Source organism: Falco peregrinus, chromosome 7, assembly GCF_023634155.1.
Source record: "Falco peregrinus isolate bFalPer1 chromosome 7, bFalPer1.pri, whole genome shotgun sequence".
NCBI lineage: Eukaryota > Metazoa > Chordata > Aves > Falconiformes > Falconidae > Falco > Falco peregrinus.
The window spans coordinates 67,086,336-67,112,424 of record NC_073727.1 but is presented as its reverse complement, the minus strand read 5'-3'; the positions used below and the strand labels follow the sequence as shown (position 1 = coordinate 67,112,424).

The following is a 26,089-nucleotide window of genomic DNA, read 5'->3' as shown; positions in this document are numbered from 1 at the left end:
TACCCATTTTGTATCTTACATCTAATCCATGCCATTTTCTTGGAATTCAAAAAACCTCATTTTATTGCCCCCACCACACACCATCCTCCAAAACCAAAAGTCACATAATATTTTCAAGCATTGTTCAAAAATAAAGCATTTTTGCAACCAATTCTTGCTATGAAACAATATGCACACAAAATGTATTTCTTAAATCCCATAAAATCCTCCAACATGAGGCAAAATGATAGTGTTTAAAAAGTGGCTGCAGACCGCAACATTGTCATTCAAAGCTGTTTTTTTTTTTTGTCCATTTCAGTTCAAAATACTAAAACATTTAATCACTAAAGCATTAAAAAGAATTTACACTCTATTTATTTTGATCAGCTTACCTCTTCAGAAATATATATACCCCAAAAATGTGCATACATTAGCAGCTATAAACATTACATGGCATATCACACTATGTCAGCTTATATGAAAACGTACAAAATGTGAATGTATTCAAAAAACTATTCTGCAGTTACTATCTTTAAAGCAAGACATAAAATCATTATGAAGTCTTGTAAGCATAACACTGTTCCAAACAGAAATAAATATATAACACTTTCTGGTAAATTACAGCAGCAAAAAACAAGAGGCATCCTTTTTTTAAGCAAGACTTTCACCACTATAGCAGCTGTTCAGACCTGAATTCCTCTCACAGCCTGCTTTATATTTTCCAGTAGGGCTTTATTTTCTGGACTCTGATAACGATCTTGATTTGTATACATGTCCGTCAAAGTGGTCACGTAAGCATCAAAATTTTGTTCATTGATTGGTTCCTACGAGATATTAAATAGTAGTTCATATACAACTTTTATTTTCTTAATCGTATATTCATTTAAGCATAACATATTATCTAGGCATATTGCCACCATTTTTTATAATATTTTAAATGCCTATTTAGTTCTTACTTAATTTTACAGGATACACTGGAACAGGCCCTCCATGTCTTTGTTAGCAGTTAAATGTATCTTTATGGTTTCAGTGTTGTTACCACAAATATCCAACTGGTTGATGAAACATAAACATAAAAAAAGACATCTATTGTATGAAGTGAACTGAAGATCGCCAAATTCCTTAACTTGTGCTCTCAATCACTTACCATATGTGGCAGCTGGATATTAGCTAGACTATGAATTAAAGACTGGCTTAAATTGGCCAATTCATGAAGAAGAGACTCATTTTGCTGTTCAATTACTTTGTTCTCCTCTTCTATCGTCTTCAGGTTGCTCTCCATTGTAGTAATCTAAAATGGACAAATTTGTGTACAATGTAATATAAGGCAAGCTGTTATAAAGCATGCACTCTCTGAAGGGACAGATAACAGAAAAAACAGGCAGGGAAAGGAGAAAATGGCTTTAAAAGGTTTTGCTTGAACCTGCAATTATTCCCATTGTTAAGAGTTTCTTATTCCTATTGCACATTGTATGACTTTAACAGCTTGTCTTTTGAGCATTGGTAATAATGAATGAACTTGGATTTGACTCCAGTGCTTTAGAGATTTTCTTCTTGAGTTCAAAGGCATTGAGAAGGACCTTAGTTCTGCAAGTTCACCTATGTGGTTAAACACTTCTACTCCTAGGAGCCTACCTTAGGGACATTCTGCAGCAAGTCATGTATTTCTTGTATTTTCTGATGTGTGTATATATATACATCTACTCAGTTAAGCATGCGCAGCTCCTTGCTGCCAGTGTTTAGCTCTCTGTAAGTATAATTCGGTTCTATGCAAATTCACAGGGCTGCTTTTGAAAGCTGAACAACTGCACGTTACTGCAATGTAAGTTTTCTAATACACACAGTGACTTGCAAAACTGAAGGAACTGAAGAAAATTTAGACATAGCCAGGAGAGTGGGTCTCTCGGGCATGACTACATGTACAGGTGAAGACAACTGAGAGTATGCTCTGCCTGTGTTCCCTGGTGACCAGACACAAGTTAGGTCTGACCTTGCATGGTGCCTTGCTTGAACTAAAAAGCATTGCTGAGGGGCAACTTACCCGAGCTTGTGCAGAGCACTGTGCTAATGAAGCTATAAGGATTTCAGATGAGCGCTGGGTTATGTCCACCTCGTCAAGAGCCCATGCAGAGCTCGCTCATACCTGTCTACACTTTCCTCTGTAGATGTATCCTTACTTTCCACATTGGATGACAACTGTTAACATCTGTTATGAAGTGTACAGTGTGCTTTTGTGTGTGTGTAGGTTAAAATATGGATTGTCAAGAGGGTGAAAAAAAGATGTCAGAGAAGTGGAAAAAATGCCAAAGAACATAAGGTTTTGAATTATCAAAATAATCTTTATCCATTTCTACACTGGTATAGACAGTGAACTGTGGGAAGAATTGATACAATTCAAATGCTGATGGGAAGACTGGAGGTTTGTGCAGTAATAGCAGGCAGAAGGGCAAAAGGTTCTTAAGTTAGCATTAACTTGACCATGGGTGAGTAAGTTTTAGGAAGTTGTTGGCACCATCTGGTAGGTAGATGTTTCAAGTTTCATTCTGGACCTAAAGTTTCAGTCTGCTTATGGAAATACAGCCCATTAGTTTATAGAAGTAACTTTCAAAAGGGCGTTTTACAAATAAGGATGCAAATCCTTATTTAACAAGACTGTTGCAACTTCACAGAACTTCCACTATTTTCCCATTATGCGTTTCCCACCTGTGAAGTCTTACTGAAATCTAGCTTGCACAATGATCTTCAAAAGGTTTATCAGCAAACATTTTTTTATGTTCAATATAATTCTACTGTTGCAAATAAAAGGAACTGTTGACTTTGATAATTACTACAATATAATTCCCTACATGTTGGAAATGAAAATTGCTTGTCTTCAGGAGAGTGTATGAATTAAAAACCGAGGTCTCTGAATTTTTGTGAACTTTGACTCAGCTGGGATATTCTGCTAGGCATCAGTAGCTAGTTCGGTAAGAACAGGTAAGTATTAGACCAGACTGCCCAGAGACTGTGGAATCTCTACTGTAGGAAGTAAAGAACAGGTTAGACAAGTATCTGTCAGGATTGGCTTAGGAAGAGCTGGGAAGTAGGAAGGGAAGAAGACTGGCTGGCAAAACAGTATTTCTTGGTCTCTTGTAGTTCTATGTTCTAGAATCCTATTAATTATTTTCATGACAGTATATATCATTGGCAGTCATTCTACACTTTTTCTAAATCTGCTGCATGAAGGTGTGAAAATAATCCTTTCAATTTGATGGTGAAATCATCAGCTGAGATTTTTTTACCAAGAATATGCAGTGATCCCACATAGTACCTAATCTGATTTCTAAGAATATACAAAGGCACTAGTCTGAGATATGAAAGCTGGAACTAAGACCACTGAGGTGTGGTTTCTGTACTCATTTCGGATTAAAACTTGCTGCAAAATTCCCAGCTAAATCTTTGAAACTCAATACACTTTTATGTATATGTGATAGTGCTATCATAACTTTTTTTATTACTATTTTTTATTCATCTGGCCAAAAATAAGATTAAAAATGCAGAAAGTTGTTGACAACTGGAGCATTTACCTAATGTACACATAACAACCAAACTGCTTTACATTTTTTAAAATCTCAGCTACATCAATCTGTGTGTGAATAGCACCTACAGTACTGTATTAGGCAAAAGAGAACGTAAGGCATATTGTAAGCCACCAGATTCAAAACTTAGGACCAAATTCCTCCAACGCAAATACACATGATTTTCCTGTCATTATTCTTCTTGCTTTACATTCTTGCAGATTTTCTCCTCAATACCCTACAGCTATATTTAGTCATATCAGAAAACTGTGTAAAACAAAAGTCAAATCCTATAAAGGCTGAATAATGACAGTAGAACCCTGAACACAGGCATGAAATTCATGTGAGGTTTCAATATTAATTTGGCTAAGGTTTAGAAGTAAAAGAAACCCCAAGTTGAAAAGGCAGATCCTGCCTTCTATTTATGAGCATGCAAGAGGAGGAGGAGGAGAAGGAACATGGTGCTCTTCTCCACAAGCAGCAAAGAAGTAACAAGGAACAGTTTACTCTGTTTCCATCAAGATCAATTGCATGATTATGACCATGGCATTAAAGGGTGATAAATCTTGAGAACTGTGGTAAATCTCACTGTTGGTGACTGTGCTTAAATCATGTGAAGGAAAAAGCACCAGAAGCTATGCTGGACACTGGAAAATGCTAGGGAAAGAATTCAATTATTTTCCTTCCTTTGCTTTTTCCATCCAGTTTTAGCACTGCTGAATAATGAGGTTTTAAATAATGGTCTAATGTTAGGTTTTCCCTCCCCCCCAACAGATTTATGTGGAACCTAAAAGGCATTAAGCTGGATCTGTGGAACCACTCCTGCTGCCAAGGGCCGCACTTAGTCTACCACATGATGAAGTGTAACAGGTATTCACTTCCCCATCTAAATTTCCTCTGTAAGACAGACCTGGCAAAAGCCATGCTGTTCACCTGGACTCCTTCCTTCACCTTGTAACTTATGTTGATAACCATGATGTCAAGTGAAAATACAAAGCTGACCATGACAGGTCATGCTTTTGCAATTATTTTAAAGAATATATTTTATTAAGCCTTTTTTTTATTGTTATTATTTTTGGTAACTGATTGTAAACTGATTGGTAACTGATGTGTAAATTGAATAATGGATATTGTTTTCTGATTTTATAAATGGCAAATCAGAGATAGAAATCTTAATATGCAAGAAACATATATTTCCTGTATTTCCTTTAATTAGTCATCTAGAAAAAGCACCTGAATTTAGGGCTTCATAAAACTGTTACCTGAGTTCTGAGTTTAATCATATCAGCTTCCATCTGGGAGTTGGATTCATTTAGTTCTTTGATTTCTTCATCTAACTGTTTAATTTCTTCATCATTTTCTATACCTGTGTGATGTAAAAATAAAAGGGGTGTTAAAATAATTAAATCAGAGTTCAGAGAATTAATTATTTCCATATTTGAAAATAAATTTATTTAAGGTAAAAGGATTACAGTAAAAAAGAAAAAGGAATCATTCCTTAACTTTTCTTTTGAAGTTAAAACAATGTATTTTCCACTACTTTTCTTTTAAAAATTGCAGTAATTTTCCAGCAAGAGTGTTTGAAATGCCTAGAGGATCAGTAAGACACACCTTTTTCTGTATATGTACTGATTTAACTTTATATTATACTAAATGCACCTGCAGCAAAAAAATTCTACTCTACTGTCATATGTAAATTATTTGAAAGACTGTGACCACTTACAGATCTATTGAAGGAAAATAAAATATATTAACATGCCAATCTCTTGATATTACAGCATTGTCAAAATCATTTGTAACTAATTCAGAAGATTTTTTTCCCAACACAGTGAAATTTTGTTGATGTACCAGGATATATTGTGATTCTGCTGTTGCTTTTAATAATTTCATGGTTCAGAAGGGTATTAAATAATGACATACGGAATAATTTGCAAAATGGACATGACTTCCGAGTTTTTATTGCATAAACATTTAGAGAACAGAATTTTAAAGGTACCTGCATTTTTAAGGATTCAGACAGGAATAAACTGTATAGGTTTTATTTATTTATCTTTTTAGTTACTATAACGAAGTATAAAATAATCCTGAGAAGAGATAGACTTGTTTTCTCGCAAGTAGAAGTCTGAACTCCTAAAGCTAAACTGGTGTTCCCAGTCTCTTCTTCTTAATGTAGTATGAACCTTGCATACCTTTTCACAGTGCCTGACTCTAACAGGAAGGATGCTGTGTGTTCCCCGAAATACCCAAAATACCCATATACCGCTCCTCAAGGCATTCTTCCCAAGCATGGCAGATACAGTTTTCAGTACTTCCCAGTTGTAGAGAAAATTATATCCAGATCTTCCACCCCTTGCTTACTAGCTATTGAACAAAGACAGCCAGTGCTTTCTCCAGTTGCGCTGGCAGTGTGGGCTGAAATGCCTCCTGCACTGTTTCGAAATGCTCTGTGGCTCTCAAAAACAGTCAACACCAGCAGATGAGAAGGCACGCACAGTCACAGGCTAAGTGACTACATAAAGTTTTCCAAGAAAACTCAGGACCCCAAAGACAAGCCTTTTGTGCATTACTCATTTGAACTGAAGCACCTACATTTTGCTTTTATTGCACTTCAGCTATGAGGGCACTATCCTGACTTTCATCCAAGCTACTTTCATCATCTTCCCTGCAACTCAGGGTTTGCAGGAAGGTTTGCAGATTATTGGAGACAAAATGGCACAAGGCCATCTACATCTGCCAGAGGTTACAGAGCACAGCTCATGACGACTTAACACTTCGGAAACCAAACCTTTTTCTCTTCTGAATCCTGCAACAATGTAAGACCACCTATCCACCTTTGACAAATGAGATGTGAACCAGAAAATTATAATGGTATGTTCTACTTTGAAATATATTAGAGTTTTTGATTTATGTAGCCATAACTCAGACCAGTCTGATCACTCCACTGCTGGCTCAGATTTCCACAGCTGAAACCCCAGTTTTATGTCTACTGACAGTAAATCCACTATGTATACAAAGAAGATATACACATGTACGAAAAAAAGCCTATAGAGCAATGATAACTTTAGTTTACAAAGAAGTAATATTAAAAAAGGCAATGATTAAAAATTTACCATTACTGGCCCGCTGCTTTATTGTTAGCATTTGTTCTCCAGACAGCTTTGCTTTCTTCATTGCTGAAGTAGCTCTGGGGCATCCTGATAAACTGTGAACAGTAAGGAGCTTGTTAATTTTGATAGGTCATTGAAAATAAATCTGTAATCCAAACCTGTAATAAAAACAGTATTGAAGTTTATCTTCACTGCCCAGCACTGAATGAGTATGTTAGTCTGAAAAAGAAGTACTTACCAGTAGCGATTTCATGGTTTTATTCTTTCTTCCAAATTCTTTTTGTATAAACAGCTAATATAAAAGTCAGATATATCTTGTAAAATTATAAGCCTGGGAACAACGGTCCCATTTTCTAAAAACACGATGCTCTTATTAACAAGTTTTATTTTAAAAACAGTTACTGTGTAAATACTTCCCTTTGAGTTTACATGTTCCCACTCTGAACTTCCACCCTTTTTAATTCATATGTTCAAACATGGAACTGAATGCTGAGAGAAGGGGACATGAGCTACCTCTCACATGCAAATGAGTAGCTCTTATAAACTATGATTTTCTTTGTGAATATCATATGCCCCATCCCTGGAAGTGTTCCAGGACAGGTTGGATGTGGCTTTGAGACACCTGGCCTAGTGGAAGGGTGTTCCCTTGGCAGGGGTGTTGGAACTAGGTGATCTTTAAGGTCCCGTCCAGCCCAAACCACTCTATGGTTCTATGATTCTATGATCACCTCCTGAGCTGGCTAAATTGCCCTTTTCTAAATTGTTTCTTAAAATAAGTATGTGTTGGCTTTTTGTTGAAGCCCAAGAGAAGTCATTCCCATAAAAATGACCTTGCCTTGATGAGGGCTATATATCTCTTATAATGTCTGCTTGTTACACTTACGGATGTAGACTCAGTTATTACTTGTCTCCTATGTTGCCAAAATATTAAGCTTTTTAATTACACCACACAAAACAGTTTGATAGCAAATGGATTCTTAGCGGGTCTTTTTGTAAAAATAAAAATAACCATCAGACAGTGCTCACTATTTTATAAATAATTTTATACACCAAACTATACTCCTTTTCAAAATCACATCTTTAATGTAGTTTTACTATCACAGGTAAGAGAAAATACACATTCAATCTAATTTAACAATGGAAAACTATAGTCTTATTTTGAGCAAGCTTTAGCAGTGAAAGGAATTTGGAAACTTCTTAAATGGTTCCCTATTGCTTCAACATGTAAGGTTTCATTGCCATTGAAACTGAGTAACGTCATGTACTTCTCATTGCCCACAGTCACATTTATATTTCCTCTTCAGATCCAAAAGGGAGCTTTATTTTTTTTGTATAAATCAAATTCAAAGCTAACACTCAAATAATCTCTCTGTAATGTGGAACATGTTTCTGAGGAATGTGGTATCTTTGTTTAAAAGCATTTATTTAAATAAAGACCTACTCATTTAAATATAATGTTTAATTATTAAAATGTGTCTCTGAAAATCCTGGGCTACTATTATCAAGTGCACCCATCCAAAAGGGGAAACTTTTCCCAGAAAAATATCTAAAAAAATTTCCCTTTCTGAGCAAAAGAATCACTGTTCAGTATTTTATACTGTTACTGAGAAGACATATAATAGAACAGTACTAGTAGCATCAAGAAATAGCACCATCCAGTAGCTTTTCACTGTAGTCTAGGTGGTAGGTTGCCAAACTATTGTTCCAAGCTCTGCTATGGACTCACTGTGTGACTGTAATCAACTGTCCTCTTGAGTCCCAAAGGGAGCCTTGAGGAAAATTAAGGAGGAGAGGCTTAGCCATTTGGGGGAAAAAAACACTGGAATAGTATATGCCAAGTTTCTGCACCATTTAATTGACTTAATTTTTGTATCCTTTCAATTGATTTAATGAATTTCCTCATATTTGGCCCTCAGTCTTTTTCGGGAGTTAGCGTCACTGGGCGTTACAAGAACTGTGTTAGTTTATCCTCATCTTGGTTTGCAGCCTTTGCCTCTCTAAAAGTCTTGTTTGATGACAACCTAGGGAATCCCTCAAAATAAAATTATCCCTCAAACAGCCCATAAGTATGGCATTCAAACCCTAAACAAGAAACCTGGATGCTAGAACCGTGCACTTGAAAGTGCAGAAGAATAATGAAACAAAAAAAAAATGAGTTCAGAAGCATTAGGTGTCTCGGTGTGCCTACATCCAAACTTCAGTGCCAAAATCCCAATCTTATTCCCAGACCATGATTACATACACCTAGTTTTCAGGACTGCCTAAACCTGTAGATATATTCTCAGCTTGTCTGAAAGGTGACCTCTCTACTAGTATATTCACCATGCTCCAAATCATGCTCTCACCCTGAGGCCTCAGGTACAAGTTCCCATATTCACACTGCCCAGCTTTCCTACTCTACAAAACAGGGTGGCCACGTTCTAGCTGCCTAATAGCAGCTGTCTCTGGCCCATGCTGTCTCCATTGGAAAGATATATATTGCAAGGGTAGACACTTATACCTCTGGTGCAGTTCAGGCACACTGGCATCAGATGCCCTCTGCCTAAATAAACTGGAAACAAAAAGATCTGGGTCCCGTTCCCTATTCTTGCTGCAGGAACGTTGGAGAGTCATTCTGCATGGATGGTCTACCTTCCTCTGGAAGGCACCAAGGTGAGTCATGACTTAGTGAGGGGAAAGGCAAAGGGCTGCCTGTTTTTGGGCCTGCTGGTGAGGATGCAGAAGGCTTCCACATCCTGTAGCCAGATTAGTTTTTTCTTACCCACTGGTATCTAATACAATATGCACAGACAGAGGAGGGCTTCAGCCAACAGGGCTTTCTTTCCATGCAACTGCATGCCCAAATCACAGGCCTCTTTTTGCTTTCCTGACCCTTACACTCATGGCTTTAATATATGCATCACGTCCTACTATGACTACCTTTAGCTTGCTATGGGTCTGTCCTTAGAAGAGGCCATGCACGAACAGAAAGTCCTATCTTTCCTTGTGTCTTTACACAATTTAAGAGAGCATTCAAAACTCCCAGAGGAACGAAATTCAACATGAGAAGATGTCAAAGCCAGAGCACACCTTCAATTTCCTCTATAGGCCTTTACCGGCAAATCTGCCTCTTTATTAGTTGTATATTGTGGATTAGCTGACTTTCCTGAGGCAGCCACTTAAAATTTTGATGATGTAGATACTAATCTAGAACAGAGAATTGAGTTCTACTACATCTTATTTAACTTGGCTAAATTCTTCATAAATTAATAAGACAAAGATAGCAATATGCATCCTATTTGCTCAGCTCTATTCTTAATTAAGTTATCTAAAATACTTTAAATAATTAAGAAGCAAATTAGGGCTTTTAGGATAAGCTTCTACTCTGCAAGGAAATTCTACTTCTTCCCTTCTATCTTCTTGACTATGTTTAATTCTCCTGAAGGTAACTGCTCTTTCTCTAAGTTACAAACAACCAAAATTGGGCAGGATATATGGAAAGGTAAGATGAAAAACAGGACTAAGTCAGCATCGCACCAGAAGTGGACTGCTATACAAGGGCTGATCCTCATGGAGGCGCAAAGTTAACCAAAAAGCTTGAATTGAGATCTGAGAGAGACTGGGAGTGGCTCGAGATTTCTAGAAGACTCAGGGGTAGAAGGAGACAGAAGACAAAAAGGAGTAGATATGATTTTATTTGTCTCAAATCTCTTGAGATTTTGTCTACCCATGACTGGCAAACAAGAGTACAAGTGAAAGCCATTTCAGTGCATTAAGAGTTAAACAAAGCATGCTTTAAACATCTCCAAAATAATCAAAAAAAGACCAAGAGAAACATGCTAGATAGTAGTTTCGGTATGGATAATACTTATCCTCACATCAAGTTTAAAGCTTTTACAGTTGATGCCTGTCAAAGGTTTTCTGTTACAAGAGGAATTAGTGTGTGATCCTGCTTTGGTTTATTTCTTGTGTTTTAACAAACTTTATACCGACTTTTACACAAACATGGAATTCTGCAGCCTGTTCATTCCAGGAAAGAACTAGCAGAATTCATCACAGTTATCTCACTTGCCACTGCCATTATTCTCATACACATGAGAAACTGTGCAAAAGAAAATATAAATACAGTTTTCTTTCCATAATACAAAATTAATAAGGCTTTCTAACATTGCTGGGGTATTGCTGTAGTAAATACAGTACAAACATACTGAGCCATCATTTATCTCTGTCAAATTGTGGATGCCACAGGGCTTGAAGCAGCAGCATTTTGGTGGGGCTGTGAGAAGCAAATACCCAACTCCTGGCTTCCTCAGAGTTCCTGATTCAGCAGCAGCTGTGAGTTCAAGGTCTTAATTTTTGCTGCTTGGCTGGAGACTTCTGAGATCATAACACACCATTGATATTGGAAACGCTTTTGTTGGGCATGGGTGATAAACCGAGAGGTGGGACCTATCATGCAGCTTTGCTTTGCAGGGCATGGTACTGCCCATGCAACAGACATTTCTACACACTATACGCCTGTAGGACTGACAGGTAGAAGGGGTGATCGTTTTACGCCTTGCAAGTTCAACCTGCATTAAACAGGCTTGTTTTTACAGGAAGACTTTATAAATGGAGGCATGCAGAGGTGAAGTGCTAGCAGCTGTATAAACTCTGCAAAATAAGGTCCATCCATATGTACACCTACATCTTACCCTAACTGTCCTGAAGTGTAGTGATTAACAGAAACACAAGCATCTAGAAGGTATGCAGAAAGACTAGATACGCACAAATTAGGATAAAGAGTATACGGTGATTGCATCACGATGTGAATATTCTTTCTTGTTTAGACTTGTTTAGGATGGTGACGTTACTCCAACCCATGCCTTGACATTTATTCAGCGGACTTAGAAAATAAGGTGAAATTGGTCCCAAAATAAAAGGGAAATTAGTGGGGAAAAAAGTTTGAAAGGGATATCTAGCTAGTGTTTAGTGCAACTTTACCAAGAAATTTAGTTTAAAAACAAATAAATGTGGGCTAAAATCCTGAACTCCTTCAAGAATGCAATTGCACTGTTTTCAGGGATGCAAACAAGAGAGGCCATCAGAGTGGAGGATCATTGATCAATTGGTACAATTGCCTGGGTGACTGATTCTAGTTATCTGGGTTCTAGCCGTGCTCTGTTAAATACATTTTTTGCCTCAGCAGACAGATGCAGTCTGGTCCCTCTTGAAGCTGAAGGAATTGTACTTGGCTTGTCAAGTGAAGAAAACATTTTCCAAACAGTGAAGTAGGGATGTGGGAAAGGAGAAGACAGAGGTCAAATAAAATGCAACTTTTGTATTTGGCGTGTGAAGTACTGAAGTTTACAAAGAAGGAAAGAACAGGATGTAAAGAAACCAGAGCCTCAACCTGGAGTACCCATAAAGCATCCTGAGGGCTGACTTTATAAACACTGTAAGATGTTTATAGGTTCACTATGACAGGAATTTTTCAAGAAGTTAAGAAAATGAAACACTTTTCCTGTTTATTAAAAATAATGTTGTCCATAGACTAGAGGAAGAAACAAGTCACATTCAAGGGAACTATTTTAACTAGAGATAGATCCAAAACAAGCCCCAGACATAAATTCTTCTGAAATTCAGGGTAATACAGATCACAGTGAAAACTACTGGTTTATTTTGTTAATGGATGAAACCTTACTTTTTTTGCCTAAGCTCTTGAACTATTTGGTAATGTTTGAAGTTCAAGTTAAGAGATCACACTTAGTGATCAAAGTAGCCCTTTCCTTGGTTTAATATTAAATCCATGAACCACTCACTTTTTCTATGTTGAAAGGTATCAGCTTTAGTGATTTGCTTATTCCCATGAGTAAATTCTGCTAAACACCTCAAGGATGAAACACTCTATGCACAACTCCAGCAGAGATAAAAGCACCCCTCCCTAGCCCAGCACTCATTTTTATTTACATTCAACGGTGATTGGCTTTTCCCCAGCTTCTTACTGAGCTGTGAAGTAAAGGGAATCCAGGAGAGAGGTTTTGCAAACAAGCTAGTATTGTCTGCATGGAGAATGCTGCAACTCATAAAGGAATCTCTTCTCCTCCCCACTGGCCACACAACCCTGACTGCCTTTGTGCAGTGTTGGAAAAAATTGTCTGTTCAGCTCAATTTCAGAATTTTTCACTGGAAAAGAACAATTCTGATTAATATGGCCTTTTTTAGGTCTTGTTCCCTGGCTAAAGCTTTTGTTGTTGTTGTTGTTGTTGTGCACTTACAACTCACAGGTGAATGTTGGTGATTAAGAACTTTCACCTAAATTTTCAATCAAGAGGGGAATCTAAGCTAAAAAGACTAAAAGCTTGATCTAACGTGGAAAGTGGTAGCTCCTAATCCAAGTTGCTTTCCAAAGCTTCTGAGGAAAGTAGCTGAGATTTTATTCTGTTTAGATGAGCCTTCTTATTGGTTCCAGAACTAAGAAAAATGAAAACACTACCCTAGTGGCCATAAAACAAATATAGTCATTATGATTAAAACAAAATGTAAGCTTTTCAAAATTATTTTAATGATATCTGATCACTGTTTCACAAAGACTTTCAGGAAAGAACTGCTTCCTTATTTTACAGGAGGAAGGTTAATAGTAGCATTAAAATCTGGTTGGTCAAGCACGAAATGGATAACAATACAAAGTGCTATGATACCCAGAAGACGAGAGGTATTTGGTTTTTATTTGAGATTCAAAAGGTAAAATAGTGTTATAGGTTAATTATGCCCATCCCTCATAACAAAAGAATAAAACAAGCATCAGTAAGAAAAAACAAAAATACAAATTATGCAGAACTGTAAACATTGCCAAACTGAGAGAAAAGGCGCTGAGAACAGACTCAGTTTGAAAGGAATTCCCCTGAGGCATAAACATACACCAGAAAAACAATTAATGAATTTTGAAATGCTGGAACTGTAAGAGCTCTGCCAAAGTTGCCCTTCATCTGGGCACAGTAGTCCTGTGGCAAATTTACATCACATTTTGTTAATTGAAGTTGCTTAGTCAGCACAGAGGCTCGGTGGGTGGGCTTCTCACGTGCGCTAATGAGCTTTGACCTGTATCATCCCTGAACAGGGAAAGAGGTTTGGCTCTTGCTCAATGATGCAACGTCTGTCCAAAAATCTCTCATTTATTCTTCGGTGACCGGGGAAGCACTGCAGCACACCACACGGTTTACAGGTGGCCCTAGCACTAGGTTACAGGGAAGCAGTGTGCACTTCATGGGGCACCACTGAGTGTCCCAGGAGCTGGGGGCTAGCTACTGCAGTTTATCAGCCTCTCCCATGCCCCATGACTGCATACAACAGGACAGATGACCTGAAGACCAGTGGATTTACTGGTCAGTTGAATAGGGCATGTACTGTGAAGGAGAAAACAGGCGGAGACTTCCCTGTGTATAAATAGGTAAGGGGTATCTCTAGCTACATACCCCTGATTAGTGCTCTTAGGCCATTCCATATTTCAAGTGATCTATCTAGTGACCAAGTCCAGCTCACTTAGGCACTTAAAATGAAGCACAGTTTCTCCAGGCACTTGTATAGACAGCAGAGAGAAAAAGGTACAAGTGGAAAATTTGTCCCACCTGAAATCTGAAAAGCCATCCAGTCATCTCTGCTTTTTTATGGGCTATGTCTGGAATGAGGACAAACAGGATTATAATCAGAGAGCTTCTGCTAAGTGTCTGAAATCAAGGAGATGTCACATTGCAAGCACCTGTACAAATTACCGTCTGCTGGCATTTGTCAGGTCTGCTCAGCAAAATGATTTTTCTTGTTTATATTGTGCAGTCTGCTTTTTCTAATATGAATTTCATATTATTTTCTTCTTGACTTTCCCAAGGTAAGTAAACCTCTTAAGTCCTTTTAGATTAGCTCTCTGTTAGGAGCCTTCCAGTTTAATAGACTATACATCTGATTAAAATGCTACTCCATCTTTCCAGCTCGTAATGAAAAAAGCTGGCAAAACTACCCACAGTCAAAAGGCCTAATTCTTTACATCAACCAGGCTCTGCATTTAGTCACTTCAGACTTTTGCCAAATTTTAACTGATCTGTCTGAAATCTTCCATGGTAGGTGTCTGGCCAGGCTCAGTTTTTCTCCAAACGTCATAGGAAAAAAATTTCCATTCCTCAGAATATACTTGTATACTACTGTTTTGTCCATATATCTTGTTTTGAACGTACTGGAAGCAGTGTGTGTGTGTGTGGGGGGGGGGGGGGGGGGGGGGGGCAGGGATCAACCCCAAATGATTCAGTGAATTTCTCTAATTGTGAATTGGAGCAAAACTTGACATTTCATGGGGTACTGCTCTGAGTTTAGAGAGGCATTCTGCTGTCCTCATGAAAGCAAATGTAGATTTGGCAGAATCATATACCTCTGACAGACTGTCACTAGGACATGCTCAGTAAATGTGAGTTAGTGTTTGGCTGCCAGAGCCTCCACATACTTTGTGTGGCTGCAGGGGCCAGAGCAGAGGGCTGCTTGCTGGAAGCAACACCAGTGAGACCACCTGTCCTGTTCTCCCAGTGCTCAGGAGAAGCTACCTGAGGGCCAGCTCCCTCAAATGCTGAGGACTGAGAAGCACAGAAGTAGGAAGAAAGACCAAACAGGAGCCATGGGGACAGAGAAGGGAAGAGTGCCAGCACAGATGCAGCAGGAGAGGAGGAGGAGGATGGGAACAGGAAGGTATTGAAAAGCAATTTAGAAAGAACCTTCTCCCTTGAGCTTATGGGTCAACACAAAATTCCTATGTAAAAATATCCTTTGTACTGCAGGATCCACCTCACAGATTCCCGTTCAATATTTTTCTTTTTTTATGTATATCATTATTACATTTTATTGTCATGTTTCTCTCTTTGCCTTCTTGGAAATGTCAGCACATTTGCATGTCTGTCATCTTTCAGCAATGTCACCATGATGACACTTATCATTGTCAGTTGTAATTACTGTTAAATGCAGTGAGTTTGGTTTGTTTTTCTATACCCTTTACATTGTATGACTTTCTCCTGCTGAATTGTGACATAAAGCTTGTAAGAAAAAAAAAAAAAAAGAGGTGGGAAACATCAAAATAAGTCAATGGTAGGGAGGGGACAGGCAGATGAAAAACAAACAAATACCCTAAGCAACTTAAAAAACCTACCAGGGAAAAAGTGAAACAATGGGAATTAAGAGTGAATTAATTTTGACTCAGAAGTGGCACTCCGTCAACTTAGTGTAGCAACAAATGAAACAAAGGGCAAGAGTTGACTTGACAGGAGACCTGCCTAGAAATAGATGCTATCAAATAATTTAATGAGTTGCATATTAAAAGCTTCTTACAAATGTGGAGTTTGATAATATTTATGTTTTATAAATACATAAATGGAAGAACAAGAAATATTTCCTCTCTGCAAAGTTTTTATCATTTTCAACGTTATTTTCAACGTAGCATAGGAATACCTTTCAAAAGTGCTTTTTAACCTTTGGTTCCCTACAGATATAATTGCTGGACACAAATTCACCACAAACATGGTATTTTGGAAGTTTAGAGCATCTTGAGAATTCATCTGGCAGTTTGGATTCTTTGTGTTTTAAAGGATGCTCACAACTGGCTTAACTGCAAGTTTCTCAGTCAGCTTAAAACAGAGAGAGAAGCGTACCAGACATGGAAAAGCAGATGAATACCTGTTGAGAACTACAAGGGCATTGCCAGGGCATGCAGAGGTGCATTAGAAAAGCAGAAGCTCAGCTCAAATTGAAATTGGACAGAGATGTCAATAACTACAAGAAAGGGTTGTTCAGCTATGTAAACAACAAGCAGAAACAGAAGGAAAATACTGGCCCACTGTTAAACAGGAGAGGTGAATCAGTCCACCAGCAATGCTGAAAAGGCAGAAATTCTCAAACCTTTCTTCACCTCTGTCTTCAGCAGCACTGTTGAGCCCCTGGCCTTGGGAACAAAAATCCAGGTTGATTCAGCCACAGACCCACCGTCAGTGAAGGATAGGTTGGCGTGTGAACCATTACAGAAGCTTGACCCCTACAAACTGATGGGCCCTGACAATATCCACCTGAGGGTGTTAAAAGATCCGTCTGATGTCATTGTGAGGCCACTCCATAATCTTTGAGAAGTTGTGGCAACTGGGGCACGTCCCAGAAGACTGGAAGAGAGCTAATGTCACCCCCATCTACAAGAAGGGCTTAAAGGACAATGCAGGAAATTGTAGGCCCATGAGTCTTACTTTAGTCTCTGGGAAAGTTATGGAACAAATCCTCCTGGGGGCTGTCACAAGTCAAATGAAGCATGTGATTGGGAAAAGCCAGCACAGATTCACCAAGGGCAGATCGTGCTTGACAAAACTGATTGTCTTCTACAACAAAGTAACTTGCTTGCTGATGTGGGGATAGTGGTGGATATTGTCTACCTGGATTTCTCCAAGGTTTCTGACACAGTTTCCCATAGCCTCCTCCTAGAGAAGGTAATGTGTAACAGCCTAGACAAGTGGTCCGTGTGGCGGGTGGGGTGCTGGCTGGCAGGCAGCACCCAGAGGGTGGCAGTAAATAGCCCCTTTTCAAACTGGCAACCTGTCACATGTGGTGTCCTCCAGGGACTGATATTAGGCCAAATGCTGTTTAACATCTCATAAGAGATCGGGATGATGGCATCAAGTCGACCCTGATGAAGCTTATTGATGATACCAAACCTGAGTGGGGAAGTGGACACTTTGGAAGGGAGAGCCACCTTGCAGGAAGACCTGGATAGGCTGGAAGAGTGAGCTAGAAAGAACCTTATGAAGTTCAACAAAGAAAAATGTATGGTCTTGCACCTGGGAAAACATAATTCAGGAGCACAGCACAGGCTGGGATCTACCTGGATGGGGAGCAGATCTGTGGAAAAGGGACCTAGGGGTCGTGGGGGACAACAAGGTCAATATGGGTGAACAGTGTGCTGCAGCGGCAAAGAAAGCCAACAGGATGCTGGGCTGCATCAACAAGGGCACCACCAGCAATGATAAAGAAGTCATTATCCCATTCTACTTAGTGCTTATCAGGCCACACTTGGAATACCCTGTTCAGTTTTGGTCCCTGCTATACAAAAAATATGTGGAGAGGCTGGAGAAGGTCCGGAGAAGGCCCACAAAGATGATCAAAGGGCTGGGAAGCCACATGAAGAAAGGCTTAGGGGAGACCTTATCATCATGTTCCAGTATTTAAAGGGTGGCTACAAAGAGGATGGAGACTCCCTTTTTACAAGGAGTCACAAGGGAAAGATGAGGGGTAATGGGCACAAGTTACTCCTGAGAAGATTCCAACTGGACACAAGAGGAAAGTTCTGCACAATGAGAACAATCAGCCACTGGAATAATCTCCCCAGGGAAGTGGTAGATTCCCTAGCACTAGACACTTTTGAGGTTTGTCTGGACAGGGTGCTGGGCCATCTTGTCTAGACCATGCTTGTGCCAAGAAAGGTTGGATCAGAGATCCTTGAGGTCCCTTCCAGCCTGGTATTCTGTGATTCTATGAATTGGTTTTTGTTGTTTTTTACACAAGGTATTTTATCATGACATATCTCATTTTTGCGCTGTGGTTAACATCACTGAACCACAGTATTAGTATGCACCTTCTGATATATTTAAATTGCATTAGTCCACAGTGAATGCTGCACCGTATATATATATATATGTATATATGGAATCTCAGATCTGATATAACAACATTATATTTTCAGTTGTTTAATAACGCTTCTCAGTTTTCTCTCTACATTTATTTGCAAATATCTGATATTATTATTTTTTTTAAATTCAGGCTTTATTTCAAATAAGCTTCCTATCCTGCCAAAAGGCCAACACCTGCTAGGAACTGATTACCTCCATCAAAATTCTGGGCACATTCATTTATCCACGAACCAAAAGGACTAGCTGGCATTTAGAATTCAGACAACTTAGTGTAATGTAAGTCCTGCTGTCTTAACTATAGGCCTCATACAACACTACGTCAACACAAAGACTACTTCAGGTCCAAGACTCTGCAGCACTGATTTTGCTCAAATAACAGAGCTTGCCAGTCTATGTACAAAAAAAAAAAAAAATCAGAATAATACAAAGCCTCCCTATGCCCTTTTTAACCATATAGCTTATTTCCAAAAGACTCATTCACTGAACTAATGCTATGTATTTTTACGTTTTTAGGAGCTGAAGCTGAAAAATGCTGATGCTAAGAGAGGATGTGGCTTTAGGTAAACAAAGATTGAAAGCTCTACAGTAATTTAGGAGCAAATTTGCAGCCACTCGCATATGTTTGCAGATCACATGCTAGATGCACATCAAAGCATCTGGATTATAGACCTGCTGCCCCTTTGGCACTCATGGACACAGGCTCAAGCTGCAGCCCTGAGCACCAGGAGGTTTGACTGTAGGTGGCACTTGCAAACCTTTCCTTCAGGAGCTGAGGTCGATGACACAGGTTTTTTATACAATATCTATTTCTAGCAAAGCCTATTTCATGAGAAAAAGGATCTGCACATGAAAATCTCTATCTCCGTCCTCCTTCCCTCACATTTGACATGTCCTGAATGCTTTCAGTGTTTGGGAGCTCAGAGGTTCTCTGAGGATCTGTGTGAGTGTCAGTATCTGCCTGCTTCTAGCAAGAAGCTGCAGAGGGCAGCTCCTGTCTTGAGCTTTAATCTTTTTGTCTTTTCATCTTTGCCTGTTCCCAAGCTTAGCAATGCAGCTGTGCAGCTCAGAGCTGTGACCAACCTAGAACATTTAGGAGAAACAACGCCGGCAGTGCTCCTTCACCTCAGGACATACACATGGGGCAATGGCTGATCTGAGTGTGCTGCTATTATCTTTCTGCAGGCTTTCTGACAGCCTTACCATCAACTAAACCTTCCTGTGCGTGAAGTCGATAGACCATAACTGTCATAGGTAAACGTTTCCCATAACCACCTCACAATTTCTACATACATCCCTTCAGAAGGGAAAAGGCACTGCATGATGTCCATTACTTATTACTTCCTCCCAGCACACTAGACATTTTGCAAACACAGTAGCGTGCCCTTGCTGCCCAAATACAAAATTATTCTATAAACTTGTTTACAGATCTGGGAGACCCATTGTCCTCAGCAAGGGTAGAGTACACTAAAGAAAAACTCCCCTTCTGTACATTTTCATCTTTATTTAGCATTAGCTTGTAAATGGGGAAAATACTTACAATTTGATCATCTCTTGTATATTATAGCTCTACTAGCATATGATTTTGTACTGGTTTTGGCTGGGATAGAGTTAATTTTCTTCACAGTAGCTAGTATGGGGCTGTGTTTTGGATTTGTGCTGAAAAGTGTTGATAACCCAGGGATGCATTTGTTACTGCTGAGCAGGCTTGCACTGAGGCAAGGACTTTGCTGCTCCTCACCTCACCCCACCCCACCAGTGAGCAGGCTGGGGGTGCACAAGGAGCTGGGAGGGGGCACAGCCGGGACAGCCGACCCCAGCTGACCCAAGGGATATCCCAGACCATATGACGTCATGCTCAGCATATAAAGTAGGGGGAAGAAGGAGGAAGGGGGGGCATTCAGAGATACAGTGTTTGTCTTTCTAAGTCACTGTTACACGTGATGGAGCCCTACTTTCCTGGGGATGGCTGCATGCCTTCCTGCTGGTGGGAAGTAGTGAATTAATTCTTTGTTTTGCTTTGCTTGTGTGTGTGGCTCTTGCTTTGCTTATTAAACTGTCTTTGTCTCAACCCACGAGTTTTCTCACTTTCACCCTTCAGATTCTCTCCCCCATTCTGCTGGGAGTGAGCAAGCGAGCAGCTGTGCAGGGCTGAGCTCCCTACCGGGATTAAACAGCAACAGTTCTCCATAGTAAAGGGAATTTAAAAGCCACATTACTGTGTTTGAAATGGGTGAACACTGATTTAAATAAAAATGGGCAGGAGATGGGAGCAAGAACATTGTTTTAGATCTGAAAAGGCATTTCTGCATGTAATTTCCACTAAAGTCAGCCCAAGCACATTTCCCCTCCTGTGCTAAGGACCAGGGTTGCTAAATCCAACTATATTCTGAGTTCCCCCAGATTACAGTATTGGAAATGATGCCATCCAGAAAAATTTTCTTAAATTAAGTATGGGGATGTAAGGGCCTGTTCAGGAACCAAACTGGAAAGCTGTAATACAATAACTAATTTACATTTCAATATAACCTATGTCATTTACCTATCTACTGACTCCATGCTTACATGGCTTCCAATTCATTTTCATATTGCTGATAGGTCACCTAATTTCACACTGGCCTCTCCTGCTAGCACAGGCGCCTTTTTGAAGCACAGTACTCTTAATCCTATGCTTCAAGTCCCTACTGATAACCCTCTGTTGCTATTCTTTCCTGTGCAAACTCCTTGACAAAATAAAACTATCCATAGAAATTTCTGCAGACAGGCATGGCAAACATTAAAAAAACAGAAGCCTCTGCTGGTGCCTTTGTTCGTAGGGTAGGATTCAAATTTACTGAAATATGTGACTTTTTCCACTGACTACTTATTTCTGCTTCAGAAGCATGTACAAACAAATACACACAAATTTAAATTCCAGGCTATGTGATACCGGTTAGAGCAGGTTTTTAACTACTTAAAGGCTGATTTACCAGCCCTTGTGAATCGTTTCCAGGGTCCATTGATATCAGTGGAATGACACTATGTGTACAAAGTGCAACAGCAGCTCTAAGAAATCTTTGCCTCAAAAACTTCTCTCATATATATATATATAAAAATAAATTCAACAGTTGGCATCATTCTCACAAGGCAGTCTGTTGTTCCAGTTCCCATAGTACAGCTGCTTGGATAATGGCATACAGCAGAATATAAAAATCTCAAATAACACATTAAGGATAACTACACCTGCAATTAATACATGTGCTTTGAGAAGTCTGCTGATAGAAAAACACTTGTACTGGGGAAGAAAAATAACCTATTAGGAGAAAAGCAATCCATCCTGACAAAAATTAAGACTTTTACCTACTACCTCCCAAGGAGCTTTTACTGACTCAGTTAATGGTCTTAGCCCTGCTTTCTCCCCACGCATGCTGAACACATCTATGCCTGCAAAACACTGTACATCAGCCTGGTCTCAGTGTGCAGCTGTCACAGCACTGCTTCTTTTCAGAAGACAGAGTTTGAGATTTACAGCCACAGCTGTACAGCAAAATGTTGTCAGAGGTAGAAGATGAGACCACAGCCTAATGAAATGGATACATTAAAAGTGAGGGAATATTTCATCCTTAGGTGAGGAAATTCTTAGTCTGTGGTTTAGGTGGGACTGAACTCCAGATTAGGACACCTAGGTTTAAATGTCTGCATGGGAACTATGTGGCAAAGCGGCCATGGAGCTCTGGGGCCCATTCGTTTACCAAGACCAGCACCCTTCCAGATCCCCTGTGAGCCATGGTCAGCTCTCAGCTGCCATAATCAAAGAACGGGAGTTTCTCACAAATCTTCAGTCACTTCTACCAACCCAGTACGGCCACCTTGCACGCCCTATGAACACTTCAAATGGTATAAAGTACCTATTCATGGGCAGGGGAATCCCACTCCCCATTGACACACTCAGTGACATTTAGGATACAACTCTGATTAAAGGCAGGTGTCTACTTCACTGAGTGAGGTGAGCAACTATCCAGGACCCATAGACTCCATTCACCGAAAGAAAAGTAAATGCATCTTGTTCACCCACAAGCAGATTCTTAAAGTAGGTGAATTGTTCTGAAGTTGAACCCTCTGTGCAGAGTTCAATTCAGTTTTCCATATACAGGTACGAAATGCCGTTTGAGAAGACATATCTCCTAAGGCTGATAAATATGGCACTGGACCTACCTTTCTGAGCAACAGCTGGAGGCCACGTAACTTATCCTAAGGCATCTAAAACAGCTCCAAGCCCTTTTATTTGTGTGAGAAAATTAACTAAGCCCTTTTAACAGCATCTTAAGAATTCTACAAGAATTAATCATATCTTTAAAATAATATGGCTTGTTATCAATATTGCTATAGCTTAGATGCTTCAAGAAATGGCTAAACTTGCTCACACAACTTAGAATATCAGCACTTTGTTACATGAAGATAATTAAGTAAGCTCAGTCTACTTCAGTGAGTCTTTTTAAGCAAACTTTCATCTAGTGCTCTCCTCTTAACAATGGACCTTTTTGCCCCAAAACTGGTCTTACAAGGTAAGCCTTTTACATGTCTCAGTTTCTGCTTAAGATAATGGTACTCAAGGAAGCACATGGCTAGTATGTGCATAACGGAAACCTGAAAACCAGGACAATGTCATATTTAGGTTTCTCTATTGCAAAAAAAAAAAAAAAATTAAAAAAATTGAATTTTATTGGGTTTTTTTTCACGAAAACGTTCCTATAGAAAAAAAAACAAACCACAAACCCTTCAAGTACCATTTGCCCTTTAATTTTGAAGAACAATTATATTTAGTATCAGTGTGTTTCTTTTAGAAGTCAGTTATTCTTGTTGCAAGAATCTTCTCCTTGAAAATGTAAATACTATGTAAATACTCCTTGAAAGCAATCTCTCAGTAATTATATTGTACCTTTCCACTAAAGGTAAAATAATTGCAAAATTTTAATGACAGATCTCTGTGAGTTAAATAAATGTTACACCATTATGAAGAAAGCTAAACTTGGATATGAACACCAATACTGATATTTTACTGAAAGTCAGAAACTTAAATCCACATTTGGACATCGGCACAAATGGTTGGGGCTTTTCCATCTGCTGCTCCCTAAATCCTATGGGAGCTGCAGGCTATGTAATACATTTGACCATTTAGGTAGCACTTCAGGTCATGAGCCAGAATCCCTTCGTGGTAGGTACCATACAAACACAGAGTAGAAAAACAACTCTGAACCTAAACAATAAATAAGAACTATGTGCACGAAGTCTAGAGAGGTTGCAGTTAGGCTTAGGTTACAGTTAGAGGTTTCAGGTAAGGCTTTTGAGTTCAGCTAGAAAGGACTGTCAAAGAAAGAATCAAAGGAAATAATAGTTACAGGCAAGAGAAGGAAGAATTACACTTTTCACCTCTACATCTAGAACTGAGTACAAAACAAGATCAGGTTAGTTTAGTTAACTAAAGGTACAGAGGTTCAGCTGAGGTCTGCCTGGAGAAGGGTGAGAAATTAGGCACATTGGCTTGACATACTTGAAGTAATAGAGTTTTATATTAGTGATTATAAAATAAGAAATTTGCTCTGGCATTATAATCATGTCCAGGCTGAAAATTCCACCCAAAGCTCTAAGAACACCCTGGCTTCCTCATGACCTAATATCTAAAATGGCAGCAAGATTTATCTCTAATAGACTGGCCACTTTCTCTTCCTTAATCTTTTAAAAGCGATGAAAAATATCATTGCTGAAGTTCTCTTATTTTGCTAAGTTTATGAAAAATTGGGCTTTGTATTTATTTTGTCACATATCTGTATTCCATTATTTTGAATTAATCTGTTGTATTCTACATTTATTGTTTTGAGCAAACATTTTCATTACCAAATGAATAAAAGTACTTCATTTAAGGAACTGGTTCCTTAAATTCTTTAGTTCCATGCTCTGATGTTTGGAATTAATGTGTTTGACATCTCTGAAAATCAAGGGAATTCAGATGTTTATTACAAAGTCTATCCTAAGGTAATTTGTCCAGAGGCACTCAATAAAGCAGTAGCAGACTTATAGTATTGTCATACTCACTTTTTTCCCTAAAATTTTCTGTGTATTATAGATTTGGATTCAGGTCTCTATCTGCAAGGACTTGCATTAAAAAACAATTGTGCATCCAGTTATCTACAAATATATGTAGGAAGATTATTTTTCAAAGTAATAATGGAATTCAAAAGGAAGAGAGAAATGCCATGACAAAAAGCTGTATTTCAAATTTTGCTAATCTAATTTAAATAATAAGCATAAGTGAAAAATATAATCCAGTTACTCACCTACGATGAGTAAGAAAACTACCACTGACATGTCCTGAGCCATCACATCCTGGGGTTGGACATGACATTCCTTCCGTTTTCACTGACTTCCAAGAGAACTGTGAGCCATTTAGGTACCCATCCTTTTGCCTTTTGGCAGCTAGAGGACACCCTGATGCACTGCGATGGGATGCGTATTTTCCAGTTATATGACCCTGACCATCACAACCAGGAACTGGACATCTGGATAGCAGATAGATGAGATAAACTTTATTGTCTTGCCATCATATACCTGGTAGCCTCTACAATAAAGTCAAAATAAACCCGACATGAAAAGAAAAGAACATTCACGCATTGTGGTCTTAAAAATAGCCAAGATACCCTGTAGCGGGTAAAATTACAAGCAGAACGTTACTACTATGAAAAAACTATGTTCTTTGATAAACTGTAAGGAGGCTAGCCAGCAGACGAAGTCACAGCTGTTGGTATTGTGCAATAGCAGCAAAAGGAGTGAGATGCCTATTTGAATTGCAGGTGTTCATTACAGTAAATACCACTCTGGAATTGAAATGTTGGCTACTGAGCTCTGCTCAGCAGGGAAATTGCCCATAAAAACTCTATAAGCATAAAATCCTACTTAGTATAATCCTTGGTACATTTTATTTATGTGTATGGAAACTAAAGAAGACTTGTCTGAAGTCCTGCAAATGCTAGGTATAAACAGTTAGGCATGAAGTGATCATAGCACCTCATCAGAAATGCTGAGCACCTTTCACCACTCTCTGAATAGGAGAGATTATAACAAACTAGTGCTACAGCCTAGAGAGATCAATGAAGGCAGTTCGTATTCATCTGATGGTTTTCCTTACTTGGGAATTCCCCCATACATTTGCCCCGTATACTTCTAAAAAACAAATAACCAGGGTTAGAAGGAACAGGTTAGAATCTTCAAAGTGAAATGTGTGAGGAAAACAATGTTTTTTCAGTACACTACTACATAACACATGTCAAAACAAGGCCAGTTACTTTGTTGTTTGTCCTACACTAAAATATGGCTGCAACTCTCTGCCGAGGATCCAGTCCTGAATGGTCTAAGCAGTCACTAAATCCACAGACTTCAGTGGTCACTGATGTCAGAGAACCTTGTAAAAAGAAATTAAGACCTACAGGCAGGCATTTGTTCCTCTTGCAGACTGCATTAACAGTCAGATTTGTTGCAGCAATCTCATACAAATACTCATTTCTCTATTCCTGTAACGACTTTATTTAGCATGAATGGTTTGTCTTTAGTATGCAAACACATTTAAGGGTTTTTTGGGAGCTAAAGATCTAGGTAATTTTGTTCATTTCATGTGAAAAACATATTTAAAACTTTTACTAAATTATAGAGAATGGCATCCTTGGCTGAACATTGTGTCCTTTGCCATAAAGATCAGCACAGATCCTTGACTTGCAGTCCATTCATAGAAATCAGCGTGGCCTTTGGCTCTTGGATAACT

General features: G+C 38.9%; 1 protein-coding gene across 11 annotated transcripts in view; it reads right to left on the bottom strand.

The window, feature by feature from the left end:
- MYT1L (myelin transcription factor 1 like) overlaps positions 1-26,089 on the bottom strand; it is a 305,452-nt gene that overhangs the window by 1,987 nt on the left and 277,376 nt on the right. For 7 of the 11 annotated variants that reach the window (XM_027787854.2, XM_027787853.2, XM_027787857.2 and 4 more), the window contains 5 exons: positions 24,612-24,833; positions 6,647-6,738; positions 4,793-4,902; positions 1,127-1,270; positions 1-803 (listed from right to left, as the gene is read on the bottom strand). The exon at positions 1-803 is cut by the window's left edge and continues 1,987 nt beyond it. In XM_027787854.2, coding sequence (XP_027643655.1) covers positions 663-803; positions 1,127-1,270; positions 4,793-4,902; positions 6,647-6,738; positions 24,612-24,833 — 709 coding nt within the window. In that variant the 3' untranslated portion in view covers positions 1-662. The remainder of the gene's footprint in view (positions 804-1,126; positions 1,271-4,792; positions 4,903-6,646; positions 6,739-24,611; positions 24,834-26,089) is intronic. The other 4 variants (XM_027787855.2, XM_005238141.4, XM_027787863.2 and 1 more) reach the window with 1 other exon arrangement.